Source organism: Carettochelys insculpta, chromosome 3 (assembly GCF_033958435.1).
Source record: "Carettochelys insculpta isolate YL-2023 chromosome 3, ASM3395843v1, whole genome shotgun sequence".
Taxonomy (NCBI): Eukaryota; Metazoa; Chordata; order Testudines; family Carettochelyidae; genus Carettochelys; species Carettochelys insculpta.
This window is the reverse complement of record NC_134139.1, coordinates 143,617,452-143,631,525: the sequence shown is the minus strand read 5'-3', so window position 1 is coordinate 143,631,525 and position 14,074 is coordinate 143,617,452. Positions and strand designations below refer to the sequence as shown.

Genomic DNA, 14,074 nt, shown 5'->3' with positions numbered 1-14,074 from the left:
TTATTTTCAATAAAGTCAAAAAAAAAATTTTCCTAGACTTTTCTATCCTCTTTCTTCTAACTTTGAGGGATCAGCATATTTTCAGGAATCAGATGCAATCACGGGATGGCCAGTTGAGAATTCAGCTATAGAAGAAAGACATTTGTGTAAACTTTTTTACTGTCCGCGTGGATGCCCTACTTTTCCTTCCGTTCAATGGAAAAATCGATGTTTGCTTAGCATGGGTGCAGAATGAGGAAAGTGCAACATGGGAAGATGATGCCAAAGACCAGATAGCATATCCAGAATGCTATGGGGATGAGGGAACAGTGGGATAGGTTCCCATAATGCACTACTGCAACAGTTGATGTTTGCCAATTTGAGTGTGGCAGCAATGAATCGACTGTGAGGAGCACATGGGAAGTGAGGATGGTCAGATTCAAACTTATAAATTCCAGAATTACAAAATCAATATTAATAAATTAAAATTTTTCTCAGAGTGTAGACGCAGCCTAAGTTACTTTTTGAACTCTTAGGTGATCTTTTATCCTTCTTAACCATCCTTGTTGAACTTATCATTTTGGCTTGTGAGCTCCTAGGAAGGAGGGACTGTGACCAGCGTTCCCTCTAATTTTTTCCAGCCCTGGGCAGAATACCGAGGCATGTGCAGCTAAGCCGTACCAATAGAAGCACATGCTGCCAGCTGTGAGTGTCTGTGGGCATTTTGCTAATCAGCTGAGCAGCACTTGAATCTCTCCTGGGCAGCTGCCCAAGCACTTGGCTTACAAGGAACCTGGGCTATGACCTATTTAGACAATGACTACAAATTTTGGGTGCTGCCACAAGAAATAACTTTGAAGAGCTTGAATTCTCAGCTCCTCTTTGCCTCTCTGCCCCCATTCTTCAAGCAGCCTATTGTTTGGGAAGTGAACTCCAAATGGTTGTTTTAAAGCAGTGCCTAATATCTAACCATTTAAAAAGTCAGCAATGGAAAAACTCAACTATGAATGTTTTATGTGCATTCTAGTGGATGGTAGCATGTCAAATATTTACACAAATTAGCTACTTAATTGCTCCAACCCCTTAGTGTGGTAGGTATGTCCTGCCCTCAACAGAAATTCAACAGAAATTCAAAATGACATACAAATAGGCTGAGATCAACCTTTTAAGTGTTAAGTATAAATAGTTAAATAATGAACTGCTTCATTTTAGGTACTCAACTGTGATCATTTGCACCCATCACTTGGTAAACCCCATGGAAGAGAGTGTCTGTCAAAGACTGAATTAGACCTGGGTAAAATTATCATCAAAAATGAATAAAAGACCTAAAGGTGGAAGTCATAAAGGTACTTAGACTTAGGAAACTAAATTTCATTTAAAATAATGGAATTTCAGTCATTTAGGCGCAAGTCCAAAGATAAAAGAAAGCATTTAGGCTCCTGACTTCCATTGGTTTCAGTGGAGATGCAAGGTAGGTGAGGTAATATCTTTGACTGGATTAATTTCTGTTGGTAAGACAGACAAGCTGTCAAACTTATATAGGGAGCTCTTCTTCAAGCTGTATCTCTTATCCAGGGTAGTTGGTCCAATAAAAGATAACTCACCCATCTTGTCTCTTTAAAATCCTGGGACCCACACGGCTACAGCAATGCCACATACATTGATTTCAATGGCAGTTAGGATCTTGAATACCTTTGTAGATTTGGGCCTTATGCACTTTCCAAAACTGTACCCTTGATTGGGCCCCTAAGCCACATGGCTAGTTGTTGTAGCCAAAGGTCATGCTAGCCATTCAGAGCACTAGCTGGCTCAGCTGTGGGCTATTAGCTGATAGGAAGCTTATTCCAGCATCATCTGTAGGAGCCTGGGAAGTTCTGACCCCAACAGCTGTGAACTTGATCTGCCAGCTTCCCAAATCTCAAAAGACTGATGGATGAGAGGGAGCTGTGACTAACCTTTGATCAGTGACAAGCTTTCAACCTAAATGGTCAGTTTGCAGTGGGTTACAACTTACTGCACTGTATTTTCAAGGAAAGAGCTAGAAACTCTTTATATTAAAGACCTAGAGTCTTGTCCCTCAGGTCAAGTGGGCACAGGGCTTCACATTCAGAATGGCTTGAGGGCATCCCTCATCTCACTCCAAATCTTCTTGCAAGAAAAATGGCATCCACTGCTTTCAGTGTGCATTGGTACTACATATTTTGAAAGTACTTCTATACCAAAGTGTGAACAAAAGCTGATCGCATAAGATTTTATTCTGGTGTGTTAATTTCCTTCTCATTGGATTCTTTTCTTTAATAACATTGATAAAAATTATATGCCAAGCTGTGGGGATTATATTCACCAGTCACTCAGTGAGAGCCTCCCTGGACACTCGTTAAAAGAGTATATCATCTCAGCGTGGCATGAAAATGTTTTGAGTCACTTGCATGAACTGATTAATGTGTCGGACAACAAAGCAGGACAAGTGTTTTGATTTAGCACTGAACAGATTAAATAAATTACCATATAGTCAACTTTGTGAAACATACAAAAATACTCACACAAAGGTTCAGACACAGTAAATTCAGAGCTCAGCCTGCAAATGGATACATTTTTGTTAATAAAGTTTAAAGGGCAGCCTAAAAACACTAGCAATTCTCCTCCAATTACACTTACTTAATTTAAATCCAGATTTGGACTCCAAACTAAACCTGAATAATCAAACTGTAGAAGTTTGAGAGAATATTCAGAAAAGCAGAATGACAAATTCTTTTACTATCAAAGTTGCGACATAAATCAGTAAAGCAAGTTACTCTGCAGCATTTAAAAAGTCACCACACTCCTATAACAGCAAGAGCAACTAGGTCCACTATAGTTGCATGAAAACTTTAACATGATTTATGAAATCTCAAGGCTCCTTTCTAGGGATAAAAGACATTTCCACTGATTAACTGTTCAATGTATATTTACTAGAATTAACCCCAACATGAGAGTATAACTACACTTTCCTCCCCTAGTTAAATTTTAAAAACATGTGGACTGGTTCTGCAGGTCTTAGAGGGGAAACATTTTTGTTATGATCTTTAGATGTTTTTCAGCCATTTACTGCCAAATCTAGCCCGCTGATCGAATTTTTCAACCCCCATTTTCTGTTTCCTCTTGTACAGTCATTTGCAATAGTACTCAAGAGCCTGTAAAACATTACCACTCTCACTGGGTAGCATGTTAAACCCACTTTGCATTGATTACCTGTATGGTACAAAATGGTGCCACACTGATCAAAAGTATTTTCAGAGGTGTTGGTTTGCCTGCATGTCAGTTTGCAGCATGGTACAACCATTTGTGTGAAATGGCACCCCAGAAGATCAAACGTACGTGTTCGATCTTCCATGGTGAGTGTAGACCCAGCCCGTATCTTTGCAGAACAAAGCAAGCAGTCCCGTAGCACCTTAAAGACTCACAATATTATCTATATTCGGTAAACAGTTTTCATGGGAAAGACCCACTTCTTTAGATTCTGAAGCAGAACTGAGATGGAAACTGAGGAATCATCTAAATATAAAAATTAAAAAGGAGGGGTGGTGGGGAGAGGGAGGAGGAGTGGGAGGAGAAAAACCCTCTGGGAAATGCCAATTAAATGGGATGTCTGGCAGAGGTGTTTGCCTGCCTGTTGATCAACAGCATGACCCAAGCCTTTGGTTATGCTCATTCTTGAAGACTTTGAATTCATTGTATTTGGGCACTTAGAAATATGCAAAGCAAATTTTGTGGCTGAAGTGACAAGAGTGGAGAGAAATTCTGCAGGGTACTAACACTGTCACTGAAGCCCTTAGTAGCAGACAAGTGTTAATTTCCTAGTTTTGGTTGATGAAGAGAGAATGAGGTCATCCCATCACCACATCTTTTGGAATATGTTCAGGTATGTCACATTACCAGGGGTCTGTCACTAACTAGTTAGCCTCACAAGTCACTCATGCTTGTGTTCCAAAATAAAAACCTCCCTGTGTGCTATCACTATTACAGTCTTCATGTGCTCAGCATTTGTCATGGCTTTCACCTTCACATGACAAGGGGGCTCTTCAGCAGCTAGTTAAATTTAAATGCTCAAGAAAGCGCTGCTATTTGACGGCTCTCAAACTTGCTGTGTAAGTCATGTCAAGGCTCATCCTATGGTAAGTTCCTTTTTTTTTATTGAAGTTGTGGAAAAAATACCCCAAAACCCCTTAAGTTTCCAAAAAAGTGCTTAGATACACACTTTAATATAATTTCTGTGACATTTTCATAAAATACAGATATATAATTATAGATATAATGCATATATAGCATTTACTGTATTGATAAAAAGCTCATCTTTGCCATGACACGCCAATAACTATTTACAATATGAACTGAAGTGTAAAGAAGAGACGTTTCAAGCAATATTGTGAGATTATAAGATAAAAATAACTTGAAGAAAAAGCAACCAGTAAACGGTACTGAAAAATTCCCAAATTACAAAGCAAATATCTCCCCATGTGTACATGCACACACACATGCACACACGCTACAAGGCAAATATTATCTCCACTCACACGCACACACACAATCCTGCAGTCCTCATCACAGAATTTTCCACACTAAGGTCTTCCAGGATTTCACATACTAGCCTCTCGTCTGTATATAAGCCCATTAAGATGGCACACACAGTACGGATAATTCTCCTGCTTGTCCCTTTCAAACATAAAATACATAAAGCATTACATCCATTTAAAGCTTTGCATAATGGCAGGATTTCAAATCTTTTCTTAGACAGGGATTGATGGCCACATATATCTTGCCAAGTAAACTGTCATAGCACCAATGACTTGGTGATTGTTGAAGCTCTGTCCCTTGCTGACTGTATTTTTGAGGCACTTTACAAAGCTGAATGTCTTTATTTTAGTATGAACCTTCAAGACAAGGCATAGCTGTGAGGAGAAAAAAAGAACACACTGCACTGCTGGTACTCTGTTAGGTGATCTGTCCGAAAGGACATGCAGAAGTTGAATTCCAAAACTAAATGTGGGCCTACACCAACACCCAAACTCTATCTCATGGATGTATATGCCCCCATTACTGTACTATCAGTGTGCCTCACAGGCTTTAATTTGTTTCTCCTCATAACAACATCACTGTGAGGTAGGGATGTGCTATTATCCCATTTTACAGACAGGAAACTGAGGCACAAAGAGGTTAAGGGCTGGATTTTGAAAGTTATTTAATTACCTAGTGGATTTTTAACAGTACCTGTTAGGTGCCTAGGTGCTTTTGAAAAATCCCTCTGCACCTCTAAGGAACTTTAAGTCTGGCCCTAAGTGACTTGCCCACAGTTACACAGAATGTCTGTCACTGAGGAGGGACTTGAACTCAGGACTCCACAGTCTTGAAATATAAGCAATTATTGTTTGCTAGAAAATAGACAACTGGCCCTGAGAAATGCAATGATCTGCTTTTACTGAAATCTGAAACCCTACCACTAAGAACTTTGTTTTCATTTACGCTATGTGGGCTTGTCTACAATAGGCCCCCCACCTTTGAAGGGGGCATGTAAATGAGCCGGAGCGGAGAATAGCAATGAGGTACTGCACTGTATAAGCAGCTCCTCATTTGCCTAATTATGGCTGCATTTACTTCAAAGTTGCAAACTTCGAAGCGCTGGCAAACCGTGTAGCCGCGGGCTGTCACTTTACATGACTCTGGCCATAAAATGTCTAAATTACATTTGCATGTGCTTTAAGGTGAGTTTATACTTCCAGTGGTAGCACAGGAGGCTTCATATAAAAAGAATGAGACCATCAGTCTTCAAAAATTCTGATCTTTTCTATCGTTCATAAGATCCAAAAATTGAAAGGTGTGTATAGAAGAATCCATCTCTAAACATGCAGCTGAGCAACCAAATTTATCATGACTGAGCTGCATACGTGCAACTAAGAGCAAACATTTACCACAAATCTTCTTTTTGTCACTTAAATGCATCTTGTTTCACTGTGAGCCACGTGAACCTTGCTAGGGATTGACTTAGATCTCTGCATTTCCAGACAAGCTAAAAGCAACAAAGAGAAATGATCTGTTTAAGCTGAATAGAGCAGAGTGAAAAACAAAGCAGCATCAAAAGAAAGAAAGAAAGGAACGAACAAACGAACTCCCACAGGGAAGGAAGTAATAGGCTGTAAGTGCCATGCTAAAAACATTTAGCACAGTACCGTGGAGGTTGTCTCCAGCCGGCCTGTTCCAAATTCTTCCTGGTTACAGAGGCATCTTCTCACACTGCTTTCTACTTCTAGTAGCACTTACATGAAACTGAGGGCAGAATTTTGGTCACCTGTTTAAAATGGACCTAAGTACCAGCAAAGACCAATCCTTTGTGAGGTTTTTAGGACAGGAGGCAAATTTGCCCACAAGTAGCGTAAAATTGATATTGGAATTTCTCAGCCTGTTACCTCAACCCAAAGAGGAACATTTTAAAAGACTTAACCCTGCATTTTAAAACAAACAAATACTTCTTAAAATATTCTGTTCTCCAGCAAAACTATTTAAAATAAAAAATTTCTATAGAAAACATTTATGGGGGAAAAGATAGCAAAATGAATCTCCCCAGATAGTCACTGTGCAGAGGAATAGGACAAGCTGATTTTTTCCACTGCGGCTTTTAAATTACTTTTATCACCACAATCTGAATGTGCACCTCAAGTTTTTAAATGAAGTGTCACTATCAGGTGAATCTAGACTAACCCTGAAGTCTCCAAATAAGAATGCCATGTCGTTGACAGGCTAAAAATAGCACAGCCTGAGGGAAAAAAAGCTGTTCTTTCCATTTACTTGGTAGCTAACCTCCTACTTTAGACTGGACTCTGTATTCTTAGCACTTGAAGTCCAAGTAACTATTGCATCTCTTCTAACAGAGAAGAAAGTTGTACTGTGTTTGCTCCATCAGCTCAGCACTGGCTGAAAACTGTGGGGAAACATACTCGTTCTGTAGGAAACGTGTTTTGTTTGTATTGTTTAATTCCAGACCAAGTGTCATTTCGTTATTTAAAGTGGTCAGAAAGGGGGAGGGAGAAAGGGGAGGAATCCCTGCTTAATTTGTTGCATATGTTCCAATGTGTTACACAACTAACTGTGCTATACCAGAAAACTAAATGGGACTGGGCCACAACAAACTTCAGCAGAACTCAAAATAGAAAACAAGCTGGCCACAAGCAAGTCAAAAAGATTCAGTGATGCCCCCTCTCACATTATACACATGCTTTACAAGCCACATTTTGTCCTTTCATATTCCAAGAGAAATGTACTGTAGACACCAAACATACTGTATTTTTCCTTAAGAGGCTTCATCAAACCATATGTGCAGACACTTGAGATGATGACAGTGTTAAGCTTCCTAGGGTCCTAGAGTCAAAGAAATTCTGCTGCCCCCCACTGCTAAGTAAGTGAACTCCTTCCACAGGGGGCAACATCTGCCGATCAGTCATGGTTCCACTTGGTGAGGACCCCAAGAAACTTCCTTGGGAAGAAACAATTTTCTCAGGACTGGCAGCCAGTTTGGGGGATGTGGAAAAGTTATATCCATACAAAGCACAGGGACTGTGTAGTCTAAACGTGTTGTACGAGCCTTGGTGGGTCTGATTAGCGGTGAAGGCATTGCTTGATGGGGATGGCATGATGTACTGAAGCTGTGGAGACATCCCTGAAATCTGCATAGATAAACTGGTCTGTGGGCAGCTGAATGCATCACCATCATTGCCTGCCATGGACATATTCACAGTTGTGCTACTTGACACACCCACGTAAGATGGAGTCCTTGGGGGTGCAAAGGTCTCACTGGTTTGGTTTGTGAGCCTGTTGTAGGTTTCAGCCAGAGAAGTGCTGTATCTGTTAAGGGCCAAGCCTGAGCGGGCACAAGCTGTATAGTCAGCTGGAGCAAGACTACAGAGCTGGCTAGTGTTGGGACCCAGGTGGAAGGCAGGAGAAGAGCAAGGGGACCCAGGTAAGAGGTGAGGGTGGGTGGATGGAACGCCATTGCCAGATCCCTGGAGTAAAGTAGAGGAACCTGCATTTCCTGGAAGAGAAATTTAAAACATAAATCGCATCCTGGAAAAGGTTAACATCTTAAACTGTGTTCGATTAGCAATTAAAATCTGCACTTTCCTGACATGAATCCTTGACACGATCACTTTGATACAAAGTGATTTTTGATAAGTATTACAAATATGCTCCCTTCAAAATATGCTTACTTAATATGTAACACAGGCAGGATTGGCCAATCAAGGTTTGTTCACCTATTGCACAGATTACTTTTATTTCAGTACACCCTGGAGGCGAATTGTCAGAGCCTACGCTATGGTGGCGTAAATTTCAACTCAGAATGTATCTTAATTTAAAATTATGAACTCTAAAAGAATTTGCCCTGGATTATTTATAACTGGCCTGCCCTTTGGAGTGCATTTATAACTTCAGGCTCAGTGTATATTACACATTCCCCTCTGTGCCTGACCAACTGAGTACAGGAGTCTGATACAGCTAGGGAACTAGCCCTCTAACTGAAGTGTTGAGACAGTTCCATGAAAATCAAGGCAGAAGATTATGAGGTATTGCCTAATTCTCAAATTATCCCACTATGTATCGACAAGTCTGTACTGTACAATTTGTTATAATCAGAAGGTCTGTGTTGTTTCTGAACCCTATACTTGAAGAACACAGGTAGGGAAATGAGTTGCAAAATTGTACTAGTTAATACAGTTAGAGCTCTCCAGACTTTGAGATTCTCCCCAGCTTCAGGAGAGCTTCCTGTTCTTTGTGGGTGGCTCTCCCTCAAAAGTGACTGCATAAAGCTGACTTTGGCTTTCTGTAATTACCTAAGTCAGTGGCTCTTAAAGGGAGGAATCTACAGCTCTTCTCCACTCAAGAGTTGCACATGACAATGGGATCGCTTGAGAGTGATGTGAGGAGACAAAAAAAAATTCTGTAGATTGAACCTCTCTCATCCAGTACCCTCGGGACCTGACTGGTGTCAGATAAGAGAATTTGCCAGACCAGGGGAGGTCAATATTTTCTCTCACATTACCAACACTGCCACTGCTTACTTGGCTCGTAGAAGACATTTGAGGTAAATTACAGCTACATAACAGCACAGAACACTGAGAGCCAGGTCTGGTGGCTGTAAACAAACTTTATGGGACCACAAGAAACATGGACACACCCATGATAAGTGGTAATCCACCTAACTCAAATCATGCCAGATTACAGCTGTTGCTGGACATGAGAGTTCCAGATTAGAGACGTTCAACCTGCAATTTTTCAAGGCAGGTAAACTGATATTATTACTCATGTACCAGTAAACTTTGTCTGCCTCCTTCTATTCTGCCCACAGGCCATGGTACTGACTCTCACCAGGCACCATGAGATTCTAAAATCCCAACTTGAAATGTACCTATTTTTTTTCCTCTCAGGCTGTTCCAATATGCTCTCAACGTGCAGATAAAGTCTAACTGTCAGGATACACCTCAGCTCTGTAGCGGAGCTACCAGGCCAAGATACAGAGATATGTTGGAGTTCAAATTTTGCCAGAGACCTAGCTTCCATTCTCACCACCTGCGAGCAGCAATTGTAACTTCCACAGCCTGTGCAACCACCAGAGGAGGTGAGGGGACCCAGACCTGTGAGGAGTCGTGTGGGAAGCAGGAAGTTTACTGGCTCTCAAAACAGGCAGTGTTGATCTGCCTCCTGGATAGATCAGCCTGGTAGGTAGGCAAGCAGCATGAACTGCCTTTGGGAAGTTATGTACTCAAGTGTCTAGACAATATGTAGTCAGCTTTCTGTTGCTAGAGTTCTCTCTCTCTCTCTCTCTCTCTCTCTCTCTCTCTCTCTCACACACACACACACACACACACACACACACACAGAGGCTGGCCTAGCAGAGACTCAGCCAGCCTTCCTGAAGTTTCACATGTAACATATTATGCTGGTTTAAAGCTATTCTGGAAAATCTGAGGCAAATAAAGCGGTGTGTTTTGGAAATAGCATGATTTTTAAAAACAGAAGATGATTTCACTTCTTGAACACTTTCCTAGCCTTTTGGGGGGCTTTTTTAAACTCAGAATGGCTTGGCACAGAAACTCCAATTTTGCGTTTGGCCCTGGCAAGGATTGGTGCTTGGGACTTGGGTTTGTTTGTTTTCCCACCCCCCAGAAGCTGGAGGAAAGAGAGGGCAGTTACTAAAACAGGTTTCTATGTATATGATAGGTGCTGAGTATTTAACATTTCCCAGTGTGGGAGAGTGCCACAAAGGTTGGAGGAGGAGCCACAACTGCAACCAGGCAGACATGTGGCATGTGTGGGGAAGCATTGGAAGCAGAAGAGGGCTGGTTTGGGTGGGGGAGGAATGAGGCATACACCTGAGCACAGAGAGATGGTTTTGGAGGTAGCAGGAACCCAGGCCCATGGAGTGATCTAGAGACTGCTGCCTCTGCTCAAGAAGTGCCATTTCATGGATTGCTTCCTCCACATAGCTCTCCCCACTATGGGGTGAGTGGGAGACAGGAAACCATAAAAGGGTTTGGGCCTAGACAGCAGGCCAGAGAAAGCCACCTGGAAAGAGGCAGCCACTAGCTCTCTGCAAAGTCTTCTGAAGTCTCTAGGCAGCTTGCAAAGTCCACAGTTCAGAGCAGGTCTTACATTTTTCAGAATCTGTGGAGTTTCTGCATGGGAAAGCCAGTGTTACATTTGCCAATATATGGGAAACACTCAGTGCCCTCCCCCAGCCCACCCACACTTTTAAAAGAAAAACTGAAACCACACACAAAGAGAGAGAGTCTGGAAGCGCCTAGTAAAAGTCACCTGTGAATGAACTTGGTCCAAGAGCAGTCAAAGACTTAGAGACCATTCTCCCCTTAATAGTTTGCTTTTTCAGCCACAGTAGTGGCATTAATACCAAGAACTGACTTGGCTTGATCACTTTACTCCTGCAGAAAAACTAAATAACCACTGCAGCCGCATTTACCCTGAAGCACCCTCCCTTTCACTGCTCTAGCACGAGCTACTCCTGCCAGCCTACCAAACTCATGCTCTTACGCAGTCATTGGGAAGAGCTGGCTTTCTGCTTCTTGTCGTCAAAGGACATCAGTCTCTGAACAATTCTCCAGACATATGGACACTCAAATGCGAGTGCTATGATACAGCAATATATACAGCTACATAGCTCAGCAGGACTGGACCAGAAGACCAACAATGTATGAAGCAAAACGTCAGAGTAAGCCAGAACCCACACACAGCAAAGACACTCATTGCATAGACCAGGGGTGTGCAGTAAGCCAGACGTGGCTCACCCGGGTTAGCCCCTGGCAAACCACCAATGCTTTATTTACTTCTGCCTCTGCAAATATGGCCACCTGAGGCTCCTGTAAGCTGCAGATCACCAAGCCCGAACAATGGGAGCTGCAGGAAGTGGCGCAGACTGGGACAACATCTCCCATTGGCTAGGAATGGCAATCTGTGGCCAACGGGAGCCACAAGCAGCCAAACCTGCAGAGGTGCAGATGAATAAAGAGCTGCCAGCTCACCAGAGGCTAACCCTGGTGAGCTGCATCTGGCCCACAAACTGGTTATTGCCCACCACTGGCACAGACATACCAAGTAGACAGCCACAGAATGCAGCCTTTGGAGCTGCCATCAAACCTCACTTAGCAAGAGTTCTTCACTAGAATATCTTCATTTTAAAAGTAAAGTGTAACAGGAGTACGGGAGACAACGCTGAATGGAGCACAAGTACAGTTGTTTGGTTGATCTTTACTTTGCACTTCCATACTTATTTTAAGTGTAGCCTTTCGTTTGAAACTTCTGGCTAATATTTGAGAGTTTATTTGAAAGAACCACCAAGCTTCTCCTGGGGCCCCTTTGTTTCTTATAATATTTCCAGCTTCAGTTCCATCTCAGTGAGAGTTGTCATTGGGGTAGTGTTCTTTTTGCTTAGTAACTTTCATATGGATAAATGGATTTTGGGTTTTCCTTGGTGAAAAGCAAATTAAGTATTGGGAAAATGTTCCAGTTAACGCATAGTTATGTCAGGAATAGTATATGGCCCCTTTGTATGATTACTTGACTAATGTTGTAGAATAATGAATTTACTGACTCATTCCATACTGGGTTTTAGAGTCTACAATAATTTCTTTTGCCCTATTCAGCACAAATCTGGTTAAATTAGCTTCTTTCTATCTCTGACTATTAAAAAACAAAACAAAACAAAACAAAAAACAAAAACAAAACAAAAGAAAATCAACCACCATTTGCATTTGGAGCTGTGCTTAGTTTTTTCTGTAAGTGATGACAGACCTAGTTTTTTGTAAGGAGTAGTTGCACAATTTTACCTTAGATGTTTTGGTGGACTCCAAATAAAGTTATTACCTTGTTTGGGGATCCCAGGTATATCTTCAAATGTGAGTGTCCTCAGTGAAGGTCTCCAGAATGCGTAGGACTCCACTAAAGCTTCCAGTCCCATTCTAAATAGAACAAAAACACCATTATGTGAAAAGAGTGATCTGTATTTGACCTGTCACTTTTTGTAACTAGTTCATCACTTAGTTTCACACACATTGGGGCTACGTCTACACTAGGCAAAAACTTCGAAATGGCCATGCAAATGGCCATTTTGAAGTTTACTAATGAAGCACTGAAATACCTATTCAGCGCCTCGTTAGCATGCGGTGGGCCACGGCACTTCAAAATTGATGCGGCTCACCGCCACGCGGCTCGTCCAGACGGCGCTCCTCTTCGAAAAGACCCCGGCTACTTCGAACTCCCCTTATTCCCATCTGCTCATAGGAATAAGGGGACTTTGAAGTAGACAGGGTCCTTTCAAAAAGGAGCCCCATCTGGACGAGCTGCGCGGCGGCAAGCCACATCAATTTCGAAGTGCCGCAGCCGCCCGCATGCCAATGAGGCGCTGAATATGTATTTCAGTGCTTCATTAGTAAACTTCGAAATGGCCATTTGCATGGCCATTTCAAAGTTTTTGGCTAGTGTGGACATGGCCTGGGTGCGTCTACACTAGGAACTAACCTCGAAGTTAGGCACTACATCTAAGTAGCCAGCAGAGAGTCAACACACATTTTTCCCTTACTCTGAAGTTAAGGGAGTTCATCTTCAAAGTCCTTACTCCATTTCCAGAAATAAAGTAGGGTGTGTGTAGATGCTCTATTTCAAAGCTGCTTACTTCAAAGTTGTACTTTGAAGTAATTTTTGTCATGTAGACACAGTCTACGTGTTTCCGGAAAAAACATATGATTAGAACAATGTTCGACAACCACTGATCTGCAGTGAACGTTCAGGTGGTCACAGAGAACTGGCTGGTCCCATGATGCTGGCTCTTCTTGCTTGCAGAGGGTAAATCACTTTTTAAAAACTGTGAGAAGTACCTTTTAATAATTTCCTACTAGGACTTTTCCACATATGTCTGACTGCTAGGAGGATGATCTGCCTCCTCACATTGGAAGGAAAGCAATCCATAAAACAGCTTCTGTTCAAATGTGATTCAACACTCTCTTTGACTTAGAAAACTGTGCTTACAAGATGAATGACTCATGGATGTGCTGTACTTTAAGACTGTTACAGAGCTCTATGGGGCAAAAATATCTTTAGAAAATAGCTTTGATAGTTTTCTGTCAGCCTTTTGACTGCCAAATAGAAGTAATTGTCCAGACAGATGTCTCATTCGCTGTGCCACCTATATTTATGCTAGATCATTCTTTTTGTGCCACAAATTCACAGAGCTACAAAGTCAACACACTGACACGATTTTGCTGCTACACTCACAAGTCTTGTTAAGTATCAACATCTGGGCCATAGCACAAACTCACGCCTTTGAACAGCAACACGCAGTAAATTGGGAATATGCAAATAGTCCAACTTGAGGCTGTTCCATTCGCTTCTGATATTGCTTTTTTCACACGGCAGTTCCAGCAGGATCACAGATACGTTGCAGGAAAGTTATAAAGTATTTATTAGCTGAACCTGGACGAAAACTTAGCCTTCATTTTCTGCGGTAATGGTGACTTTTCACTTCTAGTTAAAGTGGAGATAAAAGCCACCTCCTGGAGGAGTG

The 14,074-nt window shown here is 41.9% G+C and overlaps 1 protein-coding gene across 1 annotated transcript in view; it reads right to left on the bottom strand.

Moving 5' to 3' along the window:
- Positions 1 to 2,404: 2,404 nt before the first annotated feature.
- Positions 2,405 to 14,074, bottom strand: part of TBX18 (T-box transcription factor 18) — a 33,698-nt gene continuing 22,028 nt past the window's right edge. The window contains exons 7-8 of the mRNA XM_074990951.1: positions 12,379 to 12,473; positions 2,405 to 8,038 (exon numbers count right to left, since the gene is read on the bottom strand). Of these exons, the coding sequence (XP_074847052.1) occupies positions 7,314 to 8,038; positions 12,379 to 12,473 (820 nt within the window). The 3' untranslated portion in view covers positions 2,405 to 7,313. The remainder of the gene's footprint in view (positions 8,039 to 12,378; positions 12,474 to 14,074) is intronic.